General features: G+C 52.5%; 1 protein-coding gene across 6 annotated transcripts in view; it reads left to right on the forward strand.

The window, feature by feature from the left end:
- The window catches only part of GTF2IRD1 (GTF2I repeat domain containing 1), a 68,168-nt gene that overhangs the window by 33,696 nt on the left and 16,064 nt on the right, over positions 1-18,408 (forward strand). For 4 of the 6 annotated variants that reach the window (XM_075113248.1, XM_075113253.1, XM_075113251.1 and 1 more), the window contains exons 7-19: positions 446-535; positions 1,461-1,544; positions 2,478-2,661; positions 3,959-3,984; positions 6,547-6,667; positions 11,020-11,057; positions 12,136-12,216; positions 13,944-14,033; positions 14,591-14,653; positions 15,112-15,177; positions 16,353-16,536; positions 17,723-17,781; positions 17,965-18,030. In XM_075113248.1, coding sequence (XP_074969349.1) covers positions 446-535; positions 1,461-1,544; positions 2,478-2,661; positions 3,959-3,984; positions 6,547-6,667; positions 11,020-11,057; positions 12,136-12,216; positions 13,944-14,033; positions 14,591-14,653; positions 15,112-15,177; positions 16,353-16,536; positions 17,723-17,781; positions 17,965-18,030 — 1,152 coding nt within the window. The remainder of the gene's footprint in view (positions 1-445; positions 536-1,460; positions 1,545-2,477; positions 2,662-3,958; positions 3,985-6,546; positions 6,668-11,019; positions 11,058-12,135; positions 12,217-13,943; positions 14,034-14,590; positions 14,654-15,111; positions 15,178-16,352; positions 16,537-17,722; positions 17,782-17,964; positions 18,031-18,408) is intronic. The other 2 variants (XM_075113249.1, XM_075113252.1) reach the window with 1 other exon arrangement.

Here is an 18,408-nt window from a genome sequence, read left to right on the forward strand (position 1 = left end):
CCTGGAGTTTGCTCTCAGACGAGGGCCTGCTGTGAAGCCCACCCCCCCGGCGCTGACAGGGGACAGGCCCAGGTGTTTTGGCGGTCCTCAGATGAAAATCAGTGCAAAGCTTGGCCTGTACGGAGATAAGCAAACCTCCCTGCCACGCCACGCCGCCCCGGCCCTTCCCCGGGTGCCTCCGAGGTGTCGATGGGACACACTTCCATTTTTGCCTTGAGACGCTGGGTGCTGCACCACGAGGCTGGAGGGGCAGCCGGCAGGGATGGGGGGACTCGGTCTGGCCAGGACCCTTGTAGGGTTGTCACAGGCCAGGGTGCATGAAAGAGAGCCAGTGGGGTCAGGTCGGCATCGCCAGTGGGGAACAGCACCCGGAGGCTTGTTTGGGTGCCCCGAGCATCAGTCAGGCTCTCATCAGCCCTTTCTCCTTGTCTCCCCTCTTGTCCAGGACAGAAATCGTCAGTCTCTGGAGGTCCCCTCATCCAGAACGTGCACTCGTCCAAGCGCATCCTCTTCTCCATTGTCCATGACAAGACAGGTCCGTGCCCCGTTCCAGCATTGGAGGTGGCCAGCAGCCACCTCTTAGGAAAAGGTTTCCTCCAACCCCATCTCTCCTCAGTGGTCTCCCAGCCATCCCCATGCTCTGCGGCATGGGAGGTGCTGCAGTGGGAAATTTTTTCGCTATTACTTGCTTCAACATCTTAGCATTGCAGCTGAGACCTTCATCTCTGCTCGGGTCTGTCCCTGCCACCTCCATGACACTCGGTCCTCGAGCAGTGCCAGCCAGCTGGGAAATCCCATCCCTGCTTTGTGCACGGGGAACCAAGGCACGGCTTTGGGTGAGGCCGTTTTCCCAAGCTGCAAACAGCAAATACCTGCTGAAAGCTTGGCGTTATTTCAAAATAACTGAAACCCACTAAACCCAGTGTGATTCTGCAGCAGTGCCCCGGGGGGATCAGCGATGGGGAGGAGACTTTGCCATTTCCCCACCTCCACCCCACCCAAGGGAAATGCAGCCTAAAATTGCTGACCTGTTTACATCAAAACCCTCACCTGCCTGTGTTTAAAAAAAAAAAAAGAAGAAAAAGAAAAAAGGGTGGGAAAGTTGGGAAAGAGAAAGAGACGAAAGAGCTTCTCTGTGAAACGGCCGTGCCTTTCGAAGGTTTGTTTCAGGTTGAGTTTGCTCTGTCCCAGAGGGTCTTTAATTTCAGGGTTGAGAAGTTTTATGGGGTCATTTCTTAGGAATCTGCTTTGCACATGCACGGCTGCAGAGGAGGTTGCTTGGGGCTGGGGAAGCCCAGACCTTATCTGCCAGCCTGGCAGAATCTGCTCAGGAAGAGGGAAATAATTATTTTTAAAGCAATAAACTCGTTCCTGCTTCCCAATGCTTTGTGCAAGAAAAGTGCATCTGCTGTGTACAAACCATATGGAAGTTCCTTATTTCTTATCTTTTGTTTTGATAGATAAGTGGGACAGTTTTATAAAAGAAACTGAAGATATCAACACCCTTAGGGAGTGCGTGCAAATTCTGTTTAACAGCAGATATGGTGAGTAGGAGTTAATATCCCATTATGCATCTGCAGCGCTTGTGGTTTGCATATCATTATATAGCAATCATTTTTGTTCCCTAACACAGCAGCAGAAGCCATATGCTAGAGTTCCCTTCTCTTCCTAACACATTTAGCCCAGCAGCTCCCAGTCACTGGGTGTCTGCTGAAGGTTATGTCAATATTTCCATTTGGAGCACCCCCCACCGTCGAGGAATTTACAACTGGGCTGTAAAACAGCCCTGGTTTGACGTGTGGCACGCCGGGTCAGAGCGCCCAGGCACTGCTGGCGCTTGTGGGTGATGGGGAGTGGTGGCGTGTGGCCGTTTTTTATTAATGTGGCAGGGATAAAAAGAAGGTTGTCCTTATTGCAATGGCTTTTTTCCACCTGCATAGCTTACGGGTGTCATTGGTGCTTCCCTTGCCATGATCAGTGCTTTTGGGTTAATTCCTGGGCATTCTGGGCAGCTCAGAAAATCTCTCAGGAATGGGCTGATGGGCTGGAGGTTGTCACCTGTACCATCCTCATCAGGCTGTGTAATTCATGAGTTATAGATGGGCTATAGATGAGCTCTGTAACTTAACGCCTGTATACGTGCTATGCAACTCGTGAATTACATAGCTCAGCGACCTGCTGCGGTTGAAGGGAGGTTGGGGACAGCACATGGGCCAGCTCGCTCCTGGTTTGAGCAATGCCGGGCACATTTGGGGGTTTTGGAGGACGCCGTTAGCTGTGTTTGCTGCTGCGTTGTCTCCCCGTTGTCCGATCCCCCAAGGGTGAGCTGCTCCCAGGGCTCACATTCTGGGACAAGCAAAAGAGAAGAGGGTAGGAGGCGCTCGCTCTGCTTGAGTTCAAGCCTTTACACCTTCATTTTATCATCTGTAAAAGGAAAAGCATGTGTTTAAGTGCAAAACCATGCATTCACCTTTCAGCCGAAGCCTTGGGGTTAGACCACATGGTCCCTGTCCCGTACCGGAAAATTGCCTGCGACCCCGAGGCAGTGGAAATCATCGGCATCCCAGACAAAATACCCTTCAAAAGACCTTGCACCTACGGCGTCCCCAAACTCAAGCGGATACTGGAGGAGAGGCACAACATCCATTTTGTCATCAAAAGGTGGCGAGGCGGGCAAGGGGGACTGCATGGTCTCGAGGGGGCTCGGGGATTTAAACTGTTCCCTCCATGCTGAGAGGGTTGGTTTGACACCCAAAACTTATTTTACCCTTTTTTATGGAAAAGAGTCAAACAAGTCTTTTTTCCCCCAAACCTCCATTTTCCATCTCTGTTTCCCTTTTTGCGAGGATGCGGCAGGGCCATACCACGGTCACGCCCGAGGCCCGTCACCCCGTTGTAGGTCTGTGCAGGCATTGCCAGTGCCACCCGAAGCACTTCGCCACGACTCTCTGACTCTCTCCAATGGCGTTTGGTGGATGGGAGCGGTGCCCCAGGTTTGGGGGAGGAACATCCATATTCACGATGCACGGGGATTCCCCTCCACCTTGTTTTGTGGTGATCACTTATGGATGTCCTGCATATGCTATGATGAGGATGTATTGCCTACGGGCAGGGCGTTGCGCCTTGGTGTCTGCATTTGCACTGGAGTAGGAGGAGTGGATGCTTTCCCGGTTATCTCTCCGGCATGCAGCCCCTCTTTGCTTCTCCATCAGGAAAATCTGCTTTATAATATATTTATTTATTCGGTCCTTCCTGTGCAGCACTTGTGTTGTTCCCCTGCCAGAGGTGTGAATCTGTGGCCCAGAAACCACCCAGCTAAGGCTCCCAAGGGGGCTAAAATCACTGACATCAACAGGACTTAGGCATCCTAGACAGAATTAGCTTTCCAGATGTTGGCTGGTGGAGGAGCCGCTTTATTCCACAACGGTCAGGCTGTGCTGGGCTGGATCAGGCCCTGGGACGTGCCCCCGAACACGCTTTGCTCCCATGAGTACCTTTGCATAGAAGTTGTGGGTGGCTCCAAAATACAGTATTTGGGAGAAAGGTGACATATGCCGCCAAAGCGGGAGAGAGTAAACACTGCAGCTCTGTGCTGGTGGCATCTAGTTGATGGTCTGTGTCATGAAGTGAATGTCCAGCAGCAGATACTTCGAGCCCATCATCTTTTTTGGTAAAGCCAGCCTGTAGCAGCCTCATTTAATAAGTTAATTAAATGAAGATAATGACTTATAAGCAGATTTAAAGGTGCTTTAGTTAAAAAGCATATGCTGTAAGATTGCTTGGTTGCACAACAGGCTAAAAGGCTTTTTTTTTTTTTAGCTGAAAAATTCATTCCCCCTTTTTTAGGGAATGACTAAAACTACTATTTTGACTTGGTTTAATACTGTTCATTAATAAAACCTAAAATTCAGTCATTAGAAGCACCTATTTCTAATCCCTTTTTTTCCTTTCCTCCTAGGATGTTTGATGAGAGAATTTTTACAGGTATGTTCTTCATGTCCTTTGATTTATTGCCCACAAAATAGAAAGATTATCCAGAGAGGCAGAGTTGAAATAATGTCACCTGTAAGCAGGAAAAGTGCAGGACACTTGCAGTCATGCTAGTGAGGAGAAGCCTTGCCTGTGCCCTAGGTGCGGGCATGCTGAGATTGCCTTTGCCTGGGATCGGTGCAAGCACCGTGTGCCCCTTAAATAGTGTTTTGAAGGTTTAAGCGAGAAATCCCTGGTGCGTGAGGCTGGGCTGGCTCCCTGCGCCGGGCTGAGCTGCAGCTACAGGCAGCACACGGCATGTTTCTGTGCTTTCAGGAGGAAGAAAAATCACTGCTGGGGTCCTCACTGGTAAATTATTCTCCTGGTTTTGGCTGGGAAGTGCTAACATCATCCAGCCCCTGACTGTTTTTAAAAGAAAAACAACAAAAATCCATCTTTTCAGTGACAAAACCCTGAGAGGGGGTTCTTCGGCTTTCTTTTGTCTTGTGTTTCTACTCCTTTTGATTTGAGCTGGCGAAGCCAGGCTAAGTGCTTCTTGGCAAATAAAGGGAGATAGGCACTGGTGCAGTCCAGCCTGACCCTTGACCCTCGCTCCAGCAGCTGCCCCCGTCCCACCGCCCTGGTATTGGCACTGCACCCCAATTTATCACCGCCTAGCCCTGCTCCTGGTTTGCCTGGGCTTGGCTTGCAAGTAAAGACGTGTTTTCTGGGGTTGGTTTTTTTTGGGTTTGTTTTTTTTTTTTCTTTCCCAAGCTGCCAACCCTGCATGCTGGCAGCTTTCCTGACACCACCTTCTTCTCTGACACCTCCACCAGCCAAATTAACCCCTGTGGCCCTGCGACAGCCCTGGCCCCAAGGGTGCTCTCTGGGGACAACAACACCAGAGCCACCCAAAGGGGACCTCCAGCAGAGCCTGAGGGGGTCCCACCTCAATGGGGGAGTTTCTTTGTCTCCAGCCCCATTAACGACTTTTTTTCTCAAGAAAAGGATTTTTTTTAAGATCTAACCCACCCCCAAAGGATGGAGCACTGAACTGTGACTTGGGATGCTTGGATTTTCCTTGCAAATCCATCGTGGCTGTGGAGTATCTGGGGGGAGGTGTCACATATTTATGTACATCAGCACCGTGCTACAAGCTCAGGGGTTACATGGGAGGGAGGTACAAGTGGAAATTAGGAGATGAGGAAGCAAACCCAGCAGGACTGGGGTGGATGGCAGCTCCCCCTCCCCTGCCTGGTCCCTGCAGGGCTACCAGAAGCAAAACACATTAAACCTGGCTTTTTGTGATTTGCGTCAGCACATCTGACTGTGCAAAAAAAAAAACCATCTGCTGAGTCAGGAGGTGCCATTTTTGCAAAGACACTATTTTCTGAGCGGAGCTGTATTTTAAATTGCCGACTGCAAAGTATCCCAAAGCTTCCCCATGCAGTTTTGCTCACCCTTTAATTAAAATACCCACCACTGCTAGGAAACCTATTTTTGCTACTCCCCTGGGTAGCAGCTTCAGGCAGGCTTCACTGCTGCAAGAACAAGATTTGGTCCATAGAAGGCACAAATTAAAAGGAGCCTTTTGGACTGTCCATACATAAATAGTGTCTTTAAGGCTCTATGTTGCTGATGGTCCCACTGCCAGAGACCTGCCCTTCCTTGCAGGCTGGAGCTGAAAGGAGAAAGGCTTCATGTTCCCATGGACGGGATGTGTTTTAGAAGGGTGGGGATGTCACGATGGCACTTCAGGACCAGCGAAGGGCCTTTGGCAGCAGCTATTTAGGAAGACACCTACGTGGTTTCTGCAGCCTCGCGGTGTAATTTCATTCCCTCCTTCCCCCCAGCACTAATCCTTCAGCTCTTTGCTCACCTTCCCTGCCTGATTTTCATTTCCTACCCTCCCTTCAGATCACTCTTTTCATCTCCAAGGTCATTGCTGAGGCTTTGTTTCAGCTCCTTTCACGTTGCTGAGGAACAGGGAAGGAAGAGAGGAGGTTTTTCATGGTGACAGGATGCTTTTGTCCCCCTCCGTATTGCTTTAGCAGAGATTTACCCTGTTGTGTGCAGGGCTCAGAGCTGTGGGACGGGGCTCCCCATGGTACCACTGCTCTGGGCTTCGCTGAGCTCCTGTCCAGTGCAGCACATCCCCTCCCTTGGGACAGGGTTCTTCTTGCTTTGGGGCTTGCTCCTGCAGCACTGGTCCATGGCCCTGGCTATACCTGGATTTGCTGAGCCTGGTCCCCACCTCTCCTGGTCCCCACCCTGTCCCAGCAGCCAGCCCTTTCCAGAGATGCTCCATCCCGGGCAGGGCTTCCCAGCACCCACTTAGTTATGCAGAGGTTTAAGCAAGCTTCTTGCTAGTATTTTAATGTGTAAACCCAATTAAATCTACACCCTTCTCTTTGCAATCTGGTGACTCTTGAACACCTGCCCCCGACCCTGACCTCAGCTCTGGGGCTAGAGGGAGAAGAAATGGAGGTGGAAAAGCTGCATCATTTTTTGGCCTCTCTGGTTGCTAATTCTGGTTTTGCTTTTCCTTCCAAACCTGCCCTGTGCACCTGGCACCAGGAAGCAAATTTACCAAAGATCCAACCAAGCTGGAACCCTCCAGCCCCCCCGGGGAGATCTCCCCCGAGCCGCACCGCGGGGCCGTGCTGGACCTGGCGGGGACCTCTCAGGCCAACAGCAGGTAAGTGGCACTCCCATCCCGCAGCCGCTGCCAAGTGACATCCTTCGGAGAATTATTTTGGGGACGTTAATGTGCACAGCAGGTTATTGCTGTGCTGCCGGCTCACATGCTGGCTGGGAAGGATGGGCATGGGATGGTACAACGGGTGTGATTCAGTAAGCTGCAGCGTTGGGGAGATGTTGTGGGTAACGTGGTGGGAAGGCAAGTGGCTGTAAGGGCATTGCTTTCCTGCCTCCCTAACACCACTGCGATGGTACAGCTAGCTGGCATAGGAGGAGACCGAGCACCCCCATCCTTTTGTGAGCCAAAATAGCAAAGTTTGGAATCATTGATTTCATACAAAACTGATTAAATAGGGGTCGTACCCAGGCAGGCTGGGATTATCTGCAGGAGCGATCTCCAGTGTTAAAGCATGGCCTAAAGATGCACCCTAAGCCAGCACTGTAACACAACATCCTGATAATTAAGCGTTACGTGTTTATAAAGCTCAAAGGGAGACTAATACCGGATTAGCGGATGTTTTAATAAAGGTGGGGTTATACAGTTCAGCAGGGCAGGAGGCTTTTTATGAGAGTACCTGTTTCTGGTACAGCCATGCCACAAGCTAGGTGGGTCTGTAATGTGCTGGCAGCGCCTATGGAGCATATAGCATTGCTCTCCAACAAATGCTGGGAGATCCAGAAGGTATTTTTCTCTGTGTAGCTCCAGCTTCCTTCATTTTTGCTTCAGCTGGTCAGAAGCAAGGTAATATTTAGCCCCAACATTTACCTTTAAAATCGCTTTAAATAAAGAGAAGTGGGGCAGTAGTTTATAGCAGTATAACTGACGCTTGCAGGCAAGGCTGTGCCTCAGGGAAAGGAGCCTTTTCCCAGCCTTGCCCCTGCACAGCCGGCTCGGTCACGGGTGGGTTTGCAAGCAGCAAAATGAGTTTTGCTGGCATGTCTGTCCGCACACCCATGCTGGAGGCTGCCGGCTGCAGGGAGGCTCAGGAGCAGGGGTGTAAGAGCGAGCGCTCCTCAGCCTCTCCGGCTCAAAGTCTCTCCGGGCTGCTGGGGCTGCGGGCGGTGCTGTGGGGTCAGCAACTTCTGCAGGCTGGGATGGGGAGATGGGGTGGCTTGTCCCCATCTTCTCCATGGCATGTGTTGGGCTCCCCTCCCTCCTTGGCTCTTTGCTGACATGAACCTGTGACAGGTTGGAGTCTCCTTCTGGTTCTCCTGAGTGCTGTTTCAGGTTTGCCCCCTTGGATGTGGCCACTGTGTGCCTCTAAAGCCATGCTTGCCCTGGGTGGGGAACCTGCCACGCTGGCAGCGTTGGAGCAGGCAGCGAGCAAGCCCGGCAGTGCACCAAGCACTGAAATCTCGCAGCTTTGGAGGGCAGAGACCTCTCAAGCTGCCCAGTCCATGGGGCTGGCATTCATCACCCAGCCCTCTGGGCTTCTCCAGCTTCAAAGGAGGGTTTGAGGGTGGTTTTTACCCCACGGGTTGGGATGGCTCGTGCACAACCTTGCTGCCCCACTGCTGCGGGACACCCCCACGTCCCCTCCCAGGCTTCATTTTGCTAAATAGAACATGCCAAATTCTTCTCATCCTCTCCTTCACCAGGGGCAGGGTGCTGGGAGCACCGATGGGTGTCACTTGTGGCCCATGCTATGCCACAGTGACGTTTTCTGTACTTTGCAGAGGCTTGCCCCGCTCCTCGTCCCGTTGGCTGCGAGTGCAATACAAGTCATGCCACGCTGGAGCTGTGATGCAAGGCAGAGTCAACCATGGGCATGGGAAGGGCGTTAAGATGAGTGGGTGGTTGGGTTGGCTTTCCTGGACCAGGTGATGTTGGTTGGCTCTGGGCATTGGTATTGTACATGGGTTGAAATGGTCAGTGCTCAGCGCGCAGGTGTCACCCCCAAAGGACAGCAACCCCGAATGCTGCGCTGGTGAAGCTGGGCCATGGCAGCATGGCTGCTCGCCACTCTGATGGAGGGAGGGTGGCGGCGGCTGCCTTCGGGCATCTGTGCTGGAGCAGGACTGAGTGAGTCACTCCAGCACCTTTCATCAGCAGTGAGCTCAGTGCGCCACTGAGTCAGCCCTTTCCAACCATTTAAAACGGGTTGGAGGAATCACACCCCACGAGTGCCTTTTTCTCCCCCTGAATGATGAAGGGACTCTGGATGAGAGCCTTGGCCAGAGATGTCTGTGGTGGGAACTTGGTTGGGCTGGGTCCAGGCTTAAGGTTCTTCACTGGTGTTATGGGGAATTAAACTGAATCTCCAGGATCCCCAGCTAGGGCTTAGCCACAAAACCATTTCTCAGCCAGCTCTCGATTGCTCTCCACACCTTGCTGAACAGCTCTGTGTCTGGAGGCGTTTAGACTTGGGGAGTGGCAGAGCATCCGTTGCGTGTTGGATGCCAGGGCAAACGGTGATGCTTCAAATACCACTGGCCTCTAAGCATGCTGCGGGGCTGAAACCTGGCCCGAGGCTTCTTGTTTTCCCATTCATTAACATTTGCAATTAGGACACTTAATTTTTGCTGCAGAAGATCCCACTGTGCAGTTAAATTGGTGTGACTGGAAACAAGGAGGTGGAAGGCTGGGATATTACGGATGTTGAGCTGGTTTCTGCAAAGCAATAGGTAAAAAACCAGCCCCCGCATGTCTGCAGGAGCATGCCAGCAGGGTGGCAGCTGAGGTTTGCTGCTGCAGACCTCTGCAGGCAGCTGGAAGCTCGTGGTCCCCATACAGCCCTCGCTGATGCTGCACCATCCCCACGTCACCTGCTGCGCTCCAGCTGTGGGCCAGGGGAAAAAAAAGAGGTTTTTAGGGGTGCCTTGTACCCAGCCAGATTTGGATCACCCTCCCCGTGGTGGTGCTGTCATGTGGACCACGCTGGGCTATGCTGGGCTGGACTGACTGCCTTCCAGTGGTGTGAATCTGGCACAACCTGAAGATCATCCTGGGGTCCCTTTCAAATTTGTCCTAGCTGTGTGTATATAAATGCCTTGTTCCTAATTTACGCTGTGTGCGTGCATATTGATTCGGGCCACGGACCCTGAGGTTCATGTGCACCTCTGGTTACAAAAGGAATCATGCACTGCAGTGGTGATGCACAGCTTGCCTGTGCAGGGGGAAACTTAAATCTCCCGGAATCTCCCAATGCATTGGTAACACCCACCTGCAGGAAAAAATAGGTGGATATTCAAATCCCACTTTGTTCTTCCGGCAAATGAGGAACCTCTGTTCCCTGGTAGGAGCAGGGCATTTCCATAGCAGTGATTCTTCCAGGTCAGAGTCCAGTTCCAGGGAAAGGGCAGTGCCGGATGCTCCAGGGAGAAGGGCCACATACCTGGGGGATAACGCACTCCCCAGGGAAGCTCCCCCCGCCCAGATTTCCCTAGGGAAAGGTTGACTTTGACTTGAAGTGGGAGAGTTGAAAACCCTTCCCAAGGCTCCTAGGTAATATATACAGTACTTTTTAGACCAGAGATCCTTTTCACCCATACCACATTTAGGAAGAACGTTTCAAGAGCACTCCTGGCTTTCTTCACATTGCTCGTAGTTTGTTCTGCTGATGCTGCTGAGTGGATTTAGGCGAGCGAGAATTGCTTTTGAACATTCCCCCTGAGCCAACAGGGATGTGGTGCTGGCTCAGAAGGGTTTTCCTTCCTCCTGAAGGACCAGTGTTGTAGAGGATTGTGTTTTCTGGTGCTGTTCTTTAGGTCATTTACTGCCAAAGTGCAGTGGTTGTTCTTTTTTTAAGAAAGAGAGAGACAGAAAGCAAATGTGTTCTAAGAATGCAAAGTAATCTCATTTGGATGCTGTACACCTTGTGTAAATTCCTGAGCATGCAAAGTTAACTGTAGACACAAGTTTGGGATAGCGCCCAGTTTTCAGGGGAGAAAAGCTTTGGGCAGAATAAATATTTACAAAATCAATTGACTTTTTTCCTTTCTCCCTATTTGCATTACCTCCATGAGTAACCAGATTGTAATGATGCCTTATGCACTGCGCTCTGCCACAAAGGGATGGAGTTGACCAGGTTTCAGGCTTAAAACCCCTCTTGCTTTCAGGAGCTCTCAGCTGCTTCAACATCCATCGGTGTGTAGCGGCAGGGCTGATACCAGGGGAGAGTCTGGGAGCCGAGCTTGGTTGCAGAGAAACCCGCAGAAACGTGGCTTTCCCTTGCAGCCACGGATGTTGTGCTGGTGCTGGGACCATGGTGCACTGTCCCTGGGGACACCTCCGCAGCCCTTGCCTGGCATCGCGGGGGGCTGTGGTGTTTCTCCCTCCTGCCAGGATCAGTCCTACACACACCACTGGTTGCTCCATGACCACCTCTCTCGTCTGCCTTTCCCTTCCAGGTCTGAGAAGTGTAGTGTTTCTGAAAGCTGTGAACCAGGTGAGGAATAATTCATTTTCTCTTGCAAAATAGTGATATTGGGGGCTGACACTAGAGAAAGCTGCTTGGGGAGTTACCTGGTTGCCCCATGGGGCAGTTCTCTCAGGATTTCATCCCCATTTGATAGACGCAGAGATGAAGGGTCTTATCCTGTGACCCTCCAGCTGGGTCCCAAAAGTGCATAAATTGAAATAACAGGACTTGAGAACATGCTTAAATGCAATGCTGAGGGAAGTCTTCAATCTCAGAGTTCCCTTTTCCCTAAAAGCCACCACGACTGGGTCACCAGGCAGTCAATGGCATCGGTACTCTGAGCACCGCAAGTGAGAAGGAGGTGCTTTTCCCCATGTTTAGGTGCTTCGACTCATTGAATCACCACCCAACAGGTGAAGCCACGCTGAGGGCCCCTGAGCTGCCTGCCCAGTGCAAGCTGTGACTCAACCCCTTGCAGTTAATCAGCCCCACCCTAAAAGAGGAAATTTATCTGGAGATAAGGGGCAGCTGGGCTGAGCACCGCATGCAGCATCCCCCTGGGGCAGCCTCTGCAGGATGGCCAGGCTGGCGCAGGTTCCCCGCAGGCAGGGGTTCAAACCATGCTGAATTTTGCCAGGGTTCAGCCGTTTGTGCCCTGGCGTGATGCGGCTGTGGTTGGCCCTCCCAGAGCACGGGTCTGCAGAGGGGCCTGTCCCAAACTTGAGTTTGGGAGCACTAAAGATGCCAGGGGTGCCCACTGGAGATGGCTCCTCCAGTATCCCCACCAACGCTGTTGGTGACGCACGTCATTTCAAGTGAAGAAAGCCAGGAAACAAACATGTAATGAGGGTGGGTGGCTGGTTCAGTGGCACCGGCAGCTCCTGCCAGCTGAGCTGTCTGCAGAGGCCATGCCTGCAGACGTCCCTTGGGTACTTCCATGCCACGGGCTTGATGCTGCTGGGCCCATTGGCCAAAGCCTCATTGCTGCAGGATGCTCGGCTGGCACTGAAGTGGCTGGCCGTGGCTGCCCTGCCCACGTTGGTGGGCAGATGCAGCATTGCTGGTTCCTGTTGGTGATTTGCCTTTTGTTGCCTTTCCCCGGTAGGTACCTCAGGAGAGCTGGGTGGGATCAGGCAGATCAAAATTGAGCCAGATGAGCTGGACATCATCCAGATCACCGTGCCAGGTAGGCGCTGGGGTACCGGCTGCATGCAGCGGCCTCTGCACAGGCAAGGGCTGCCCTGTGGTGTCTTGGCATGTTCCTTTGAGAAGAGATGTTCATGGGGTATCTCCCAGCACGGAAGGTCCCATGTGCCCGTGCACTGGTCTTTCTTCACTGAAGGTCGTTTTAAGGGTCATATTGGGAATGAGTGGGTTTCCTGGGAGTAGCGCAGGGTGTTCTAGGGCTTGTTCTTGTTTCTCTGTCTCCTTCATCACTTCTCCATGTTGCCTATCCCCTGGAGAAAGTGAGCCTGCTTTGCTGCTTTCCTTCATGTGTGGGCTTGGGGGATCCCAGGTATTGAACATGGATGCTTTTGATGTGGTCCTTAATTTAGAAGAACAGCCTGGTTATGAAGAGTTCGTAAGAACAGGTTTAATATTAAGCATGTGCTGAAAATGTGTTGGAATCAGTGGCACTGATGCATTTCCCCACATTTCTGCCCGGAGAGCTCGGTGGCGATGGAGATGAGCAGTTGGGTGCTTGAGGGGCAGCTGGGAGAGTTGTTTTCCAGTTTCCTGACATGGACAGTGCAGCAAGTGGTAGGATGATCGTCTGGGTTTAGTGAGTGGATGGTTAGCACTTTGCATTTTCAGTGTGCTTTACAAACATCAATTAATAATTTCACCAGAAGGCGGGCAGCAACAGTGCCCGAGGGCGAGCGATGCCGGGGACAGCAGTGATGCCCAGCCCCACCATGCTGGTGTGATCTCTGTTGCACCCGGCAGTCACCTTAATATAGTCATATCCCGGGAGTCGCTCCAGGATTACCTTAGGGTGGACTTAAGGCATGGTTAATATATGGGAATCAGAAGGAACAAGGTATAGTCGTAGATCAAACATTTTAATTTTCAACTAGGCCGCTAATGGAAGAGAAGAAAGCTAATACGTGGCGAGCTGGCAGCGCGTGCGAGGAGGAGGAGGAGGTGTTACCACTTCTCCAGTGCTGGGTAGATCACACTTCAAGTCCAGAGTCCACCTTTTCTTACCTTATTTGAAGATCGAGTTCAGTCAGAGGGAGTACAGCTGAAGGCAGGGAGGAGGATTAATAGGAAAGAGGTCCTCACCTACAGGGAGAAATTGATGAAATGTGGATTCTTTATCCTGCAAGGTGATGTTAAGAAGTGACCTGATTGAAGTATTTAAAGTAGCTGAAGGTTTATTTAAAGCTAAATTTGGGTAGCTCTTTGAGGGTGTTGGAGAGCCCAGCATTACAGGAGACAGGTTTAAATGAAGAGGGCATACAGATTATGTAAGGGAAACCCAAGGAGGTGTGATTTTGTGGAGGACGGAAGAATTAGTGGAATGGTTTTCCCGCAGTGGAGTAGCTAAGTCAAGCAGCATTAACTTTTTAAGCCAGAATTGAGTGTCTAGATGGAATTAAGCCAAGTAAATAATTTTGAACTATTTTTGCTCTTCACCTTCCATGGAGGTTAGGAAGAAACTTTTGCTCTTTTCCCTTGGGCTGAGAGGTTGGGTGTGTTTCAGGGATGAGCTCCAGGTGGTCCTGGGGAGCAATAAGGCAGATGCACCCCCAGAGCAGCTCCTGGTGATGGGCTGTGGTGCATGGGGTCTCGGGACTGGGGGGCCCTTTGCTCAGCCCTTGCTGATGGGCCAGGACCCTCTGAACCCTGTTTTGGGGATGGTGCCCCCGAGCATTGAAACAAAAGCTGCCCATAGGGTTTTGTCCGCAGACCGATCACCTGGTTCGGATGAGGTGCACGACCCGGTGCCCACGCACATGGCCTCGGAGGAGTCGAACTACATCCTAGAAACGGTAGCAGGTACCAGAAATGAAGCATCCAGGAGACTGTGCGGGAGCACGGGAGTTCGTGTGTGTGTGTGTGTGAGAAATGAGTAAATACCATTTATGAGCCAAGGTGATGGAGTTGGGACCTGCTTCCTGAGTTGTGGCCTCAGTCAGGCTAGCGAGGAGCTCTGATAGACAAACTGGTGGCTTTTTCAGCACTGGTGCTCCTTCCCAGTCTCTCTCCAGCCCCAGCTCACTGCAAACCCTGGCTCCTCTGCCCAGCTCATGACTGGGGTTTACCCTGGGGAATTTATGCAGCTACCCTCGCTCCTGCCAAGTGCTGGGTCTCACCTCTTCCGGGAAGCCCATGCCAAAAGGCGGGCAGACCCCTTGGATGTAAGTGATGGGTTTATTCTGCTTATGCAGCTCCTGGCACGATGCTGTCAGCCTGAGCCTGCGCTGGGGTTGTGTGCTCAGAGCTTAGTGACGGGAGGGAGCGGTTGGGTGACCGCAGGGGTCTTGGAGACCTCCTGCTCATATCTGGACTGGTTTTGCTAACACTTGGCTACCACTAATCCTCCTCTTCCTCAGCAGGGACAGAGAAGGGGTCCAGCGAGGAGTCGCGACACGAGGAAAAGCAGATGGAGGGATCAGGTGAGCGTGCGATGAGCCCCAGGCACTGCCTGATCACTGCAAGTTTTTGGAAGAATGGATGAACACAGATGTATTTTTGGGTTGGGTTTCCTGGGCTTCCTACCTAATCAGCAAAGCATTCAGCTTCCAAAAAGTTCTGCGTGGAAAGGACACTCCTGTGTTCTCAGGCTCTGTCCTCCCCTCTCTTGCTGGATTTACTGTTTTCCCTACCTTTTTCCCTCCTTGCTGCTGGCACAGCTCTGTGGCAGGCGCGTTCCTGCCCTTCCTCACTTAGGGGCGAGCTCAGAGGCAGCTCCTGGAGGACCAACACCAGTCTGGGAGGTGTGAAGAGTGCGCAGCCGGCTCTGCCGGAGGTCAGGGGCTGCTTGCCTGCGCTGTGCACTGCTTGCCCCAGAGGCAGCTGATTTCTCAGAGCATTTCTTTCTTTTCCTTTTTTTTTTTCTTTTTTTTTTTTGCAGATGGTATAGGGGACGTTTTAAGTCATTTGAGGAAACAAGTTGAAATTTTGTTCAACACAAGATACGGTAAGATGGTCATTAACACATGTTCATCATGCCAAGTGCCGGCCTCTGCCGTGGGGAGCTACTAATTGCTCTGAAATGTCACCTACCATTTCCAAACCAGCGGCTGAGTAAAGGTGCAATCTAATTTGTTCATTTGCTGTCTGCTGGGCTTACAAATGCATTTGAAATCTCCCAGGGCCTTGTTATTGCAGCTCTTCCCCTTTGTTTCCTCGATGCCATTTTGCTGGCTGCAGCCCAGGAATTGCTGCTGTGACCTTCAGCCTTCCTCCTGTGGAGGGAAGGACCAAAATGTTTCCCCCCCCCGCCATCACTTGTTTGAAATATCAGAGGGAGTTTTCCACCTGAGGTGGTCATGGCGTGGCCCAGGAAGGCTGGCACTCGGCATGCTCTGCTCACCCCTTTTTAGAAAGGTTATTTAACCCAGAAATTTAACCCACAAATGGGGCCACGCGTGCATTTTGAGAGCTGGCAGTAAGTTTTTGCCACTGGCGGGACCAGGAGACGTGGCTCCGCCTGGCGGTCCCCAAAAGGCGGGGGCAGAGCCCATTGTGACTGGGGGAGAGGGGAAGGGCTGGGATGCTCTTGGGCAGGGTTAGGTGCTGGGGATGCAGCTGGAACGGCTGGTGGGCGATGGCCCTGGATGCGCTCCATGCTTTAGTAACGGAGTGGGAGTCCTCGCCCACACTTGTGGAATTCTGGCCTGGTTTTTCACCTCTGGCCAAACAGCGCTGCTTGATGCTAGCTGTTCAGTTGCTTATTGGCAATATTTAGCGGAGGAAAGGGAGCCTTCACCATGCTGGGTTGCACCGGCTGGCAGGGCAGCCCCAGGCACGTTCTCTGTCCCCTCACCTGGCAGAGGGACATTATGGAGGTCTGGACGTGGGGTCCCGTTGTCTCGTGGAGAGATATTTGCAACCTTTATAGGAAGCCCCTTCAATGTGTGCCACCAAAAGGCAGGCTGCGTTAATGCAGCAAATGCAAAAGCCACCTCCCGGCGGCTGCCTGGCTCTACTCCTCAGCTGTGTCTGCTAGCATCAGGGACATCCCCACCAGGCACAGAGTGACAATATAAGCTCTCCAAAAACCTTTCCAGCCCCCCACCAACATATTGTGTCACTGCTGCTTTGACCTGACATGGAGGCCCAGCAAACTAATGAGATTTGGTCCCCACGCAGCAAAAGCCATAGGAATATCTGAGCCGGTCAAAGTTCCCTACTCCAAGTTCCTGATGTATCCTGAGGACCTGTTCGTTGTGGGCTTGCCGGAGGGCATCCTGCTGCGGCGCCCCAACTGCTTCGGGATTGCAAAGCTGAAGAAGATCCTGCAAGCGAGCAACAACATCCAGTTTGTCATTAAAAGGTAAGGCAGGTGGAGCGGCCATGCCCTGGGAGGATGTTCCTGCTTGGAGCTCCTGCTGCTGTACAGTGTGCTGGGAAACAGCCATCACTTGGTCACCTTCAATAAATTTGCTTGATTAGAAGCAGCCATGGGTGGTTGCCTTGTTGGAGCCATCCCCAAGAGGCAGCGGTGGTGTTGCCATCTCTCCCTTGATGTCCTTTGGGGTTTTAATCCACTTTTGCAAAGGTCTGGCCACAGCAGCAGGGAGCTCCCAAGGGTGGGTGAGAGGAGCCAGAGCCTTTAACCTTCAGGGTGCTCAGGTGTGGAGCAAGGAATGGGGCTGGGAGCCCTGGAGGGCTTTCTTATGTGAAGCGGCACTGGCCGAGGTCCAGATGTGTAAATCTGTGCCTCAGCGGGATGCTGCGGGCATCAGGGAAGATGCTGCATTGCAGTGGGGAGCAGGGGGTGTCACGGGAGCTGGAGGGGCTGTGAGAAGCCATGACTGATGTCACACAGTGACATTGCCCTGAAGGAGGGAACGAATCCAGCAGAGATGGATTTAAAAATGTCTTTAGGTATTTTGAGGGGTTTGTCACCCAAATGCTAACTCGGCCTCCCTTGCAGGGGAGAGAGCTGATGCAACCAACGTGCTGCTGGCTGAAACAGAAAATAAACGTTGAAAGCGCAGAGATTTTTGTGGTACCAGACCAGCAGCTGCCAGGCCAGCCTGACCGCGTTTTGGGGGTTCTCCTGTCCCCATGCCAGACCCCTCTCTCTAGCACAGCTTCAACGCAGCTTGTAACAAGCCCTGCTATCGCCTTAGCATGCGGTTTTAGCATTAGATACCAAGTGACAATTTTTGGGGCCAACGGTGTGTTGAAAGGAGCTGTGCATGGCTTCTCCCATCCCCGAGAAGCACGCAGGACCGTGCCTTCTAAAAGTCTGTAACAGCCGATTTAAGCTGCTCAGCCTTCGCCAGCTTAATCTCATTCTGAGGAGCATCACATTGGCTCACTAAAGAGTCTGTTGGCATGAAAATGACTTCCAAAGTTCTCCCGCTGCATCGCAAGAGCTTTAAAATTGTGTTAGCCAGACACGGTTAGTGGTTTGTGGCTGGAGGAGTGTTGTCCTAGGGGATGCTGGAGCAGCGGGGTGTTGCTGGCCGGGATGCTCACTCACGTGCCCTCTGCTTCTTGCTGTTTTCCAGACCAGAGCTGCTGGCGGAGGGCATAAAGGAGCCGTCGTCGGAGAGCCCGGCAGCCAAAGGTAGGCTGCGAGACGCCCGGCAGCCGGGCCGTTAAGGACTAGGTAGGAGAGGAGTGAGAGCGTTTTCGTACAGCGCATCTCTTGCCTTCCCTCCCCACCTCGTTTTTTGGCTGGAAACCCCCTCCTGTGTGTCTCCCCCAGCAGCACCACGAATCCTAATTCCTCTTATGTCCCCTGTCTCAGCCACCAGCGAGAGGGAATCGAGCGAGGTGCTGCTGGAGGATGCTGTGAAGAGACAGGGCTTTCAAGGTGAGGGCCTGGAGGCGCCTGCGGGAGGTTGGAGGCAGAGTCCCTGGCCCGTGGCGGGGGCTGTGTGGAGCAAACAGATGTGGGAAGGGAGCGGCTGTGGGGCAGGGCTCGGTGGGATGGCGGAGGAGCAAGGCAAGGCAAGGATGGGAGGGAGGGGAGGAGAGGAGGAGGTGGGGTGAGGGGATGGGAAGGACAGACTACCAGAAGACAAGACACGCAACGGGGGCGGGCAGTCCCGTAGGTCCAAGGAAGAGGCTTGAAGCGCTCTGCATGGTGCCCTAATTAACTGGCTTTGCTTATCTCACCATCTGACCTTGCAGGATGCATAATTAAGTCTTGCAAGCGTCGGAGTTTGGCTTTTCTGGGGCTTTTTCAACC

The sequence above is a fragment of the Phalacrocorax aristotelis genome, chromosome 18 (assembly GCF_949628215.1).
Source record: "Phalacrocorax aristotelis chromosome 18, bGulAri2.1, whole genome shotgun sequence".
Classification (NCBI taxonomy): Eukaryota; Metazoa; Chordata; class Aves; order Suliformes; family Phalacrocoracidae; genus Phalacrocorax; species Phalacrocorax aristotelis.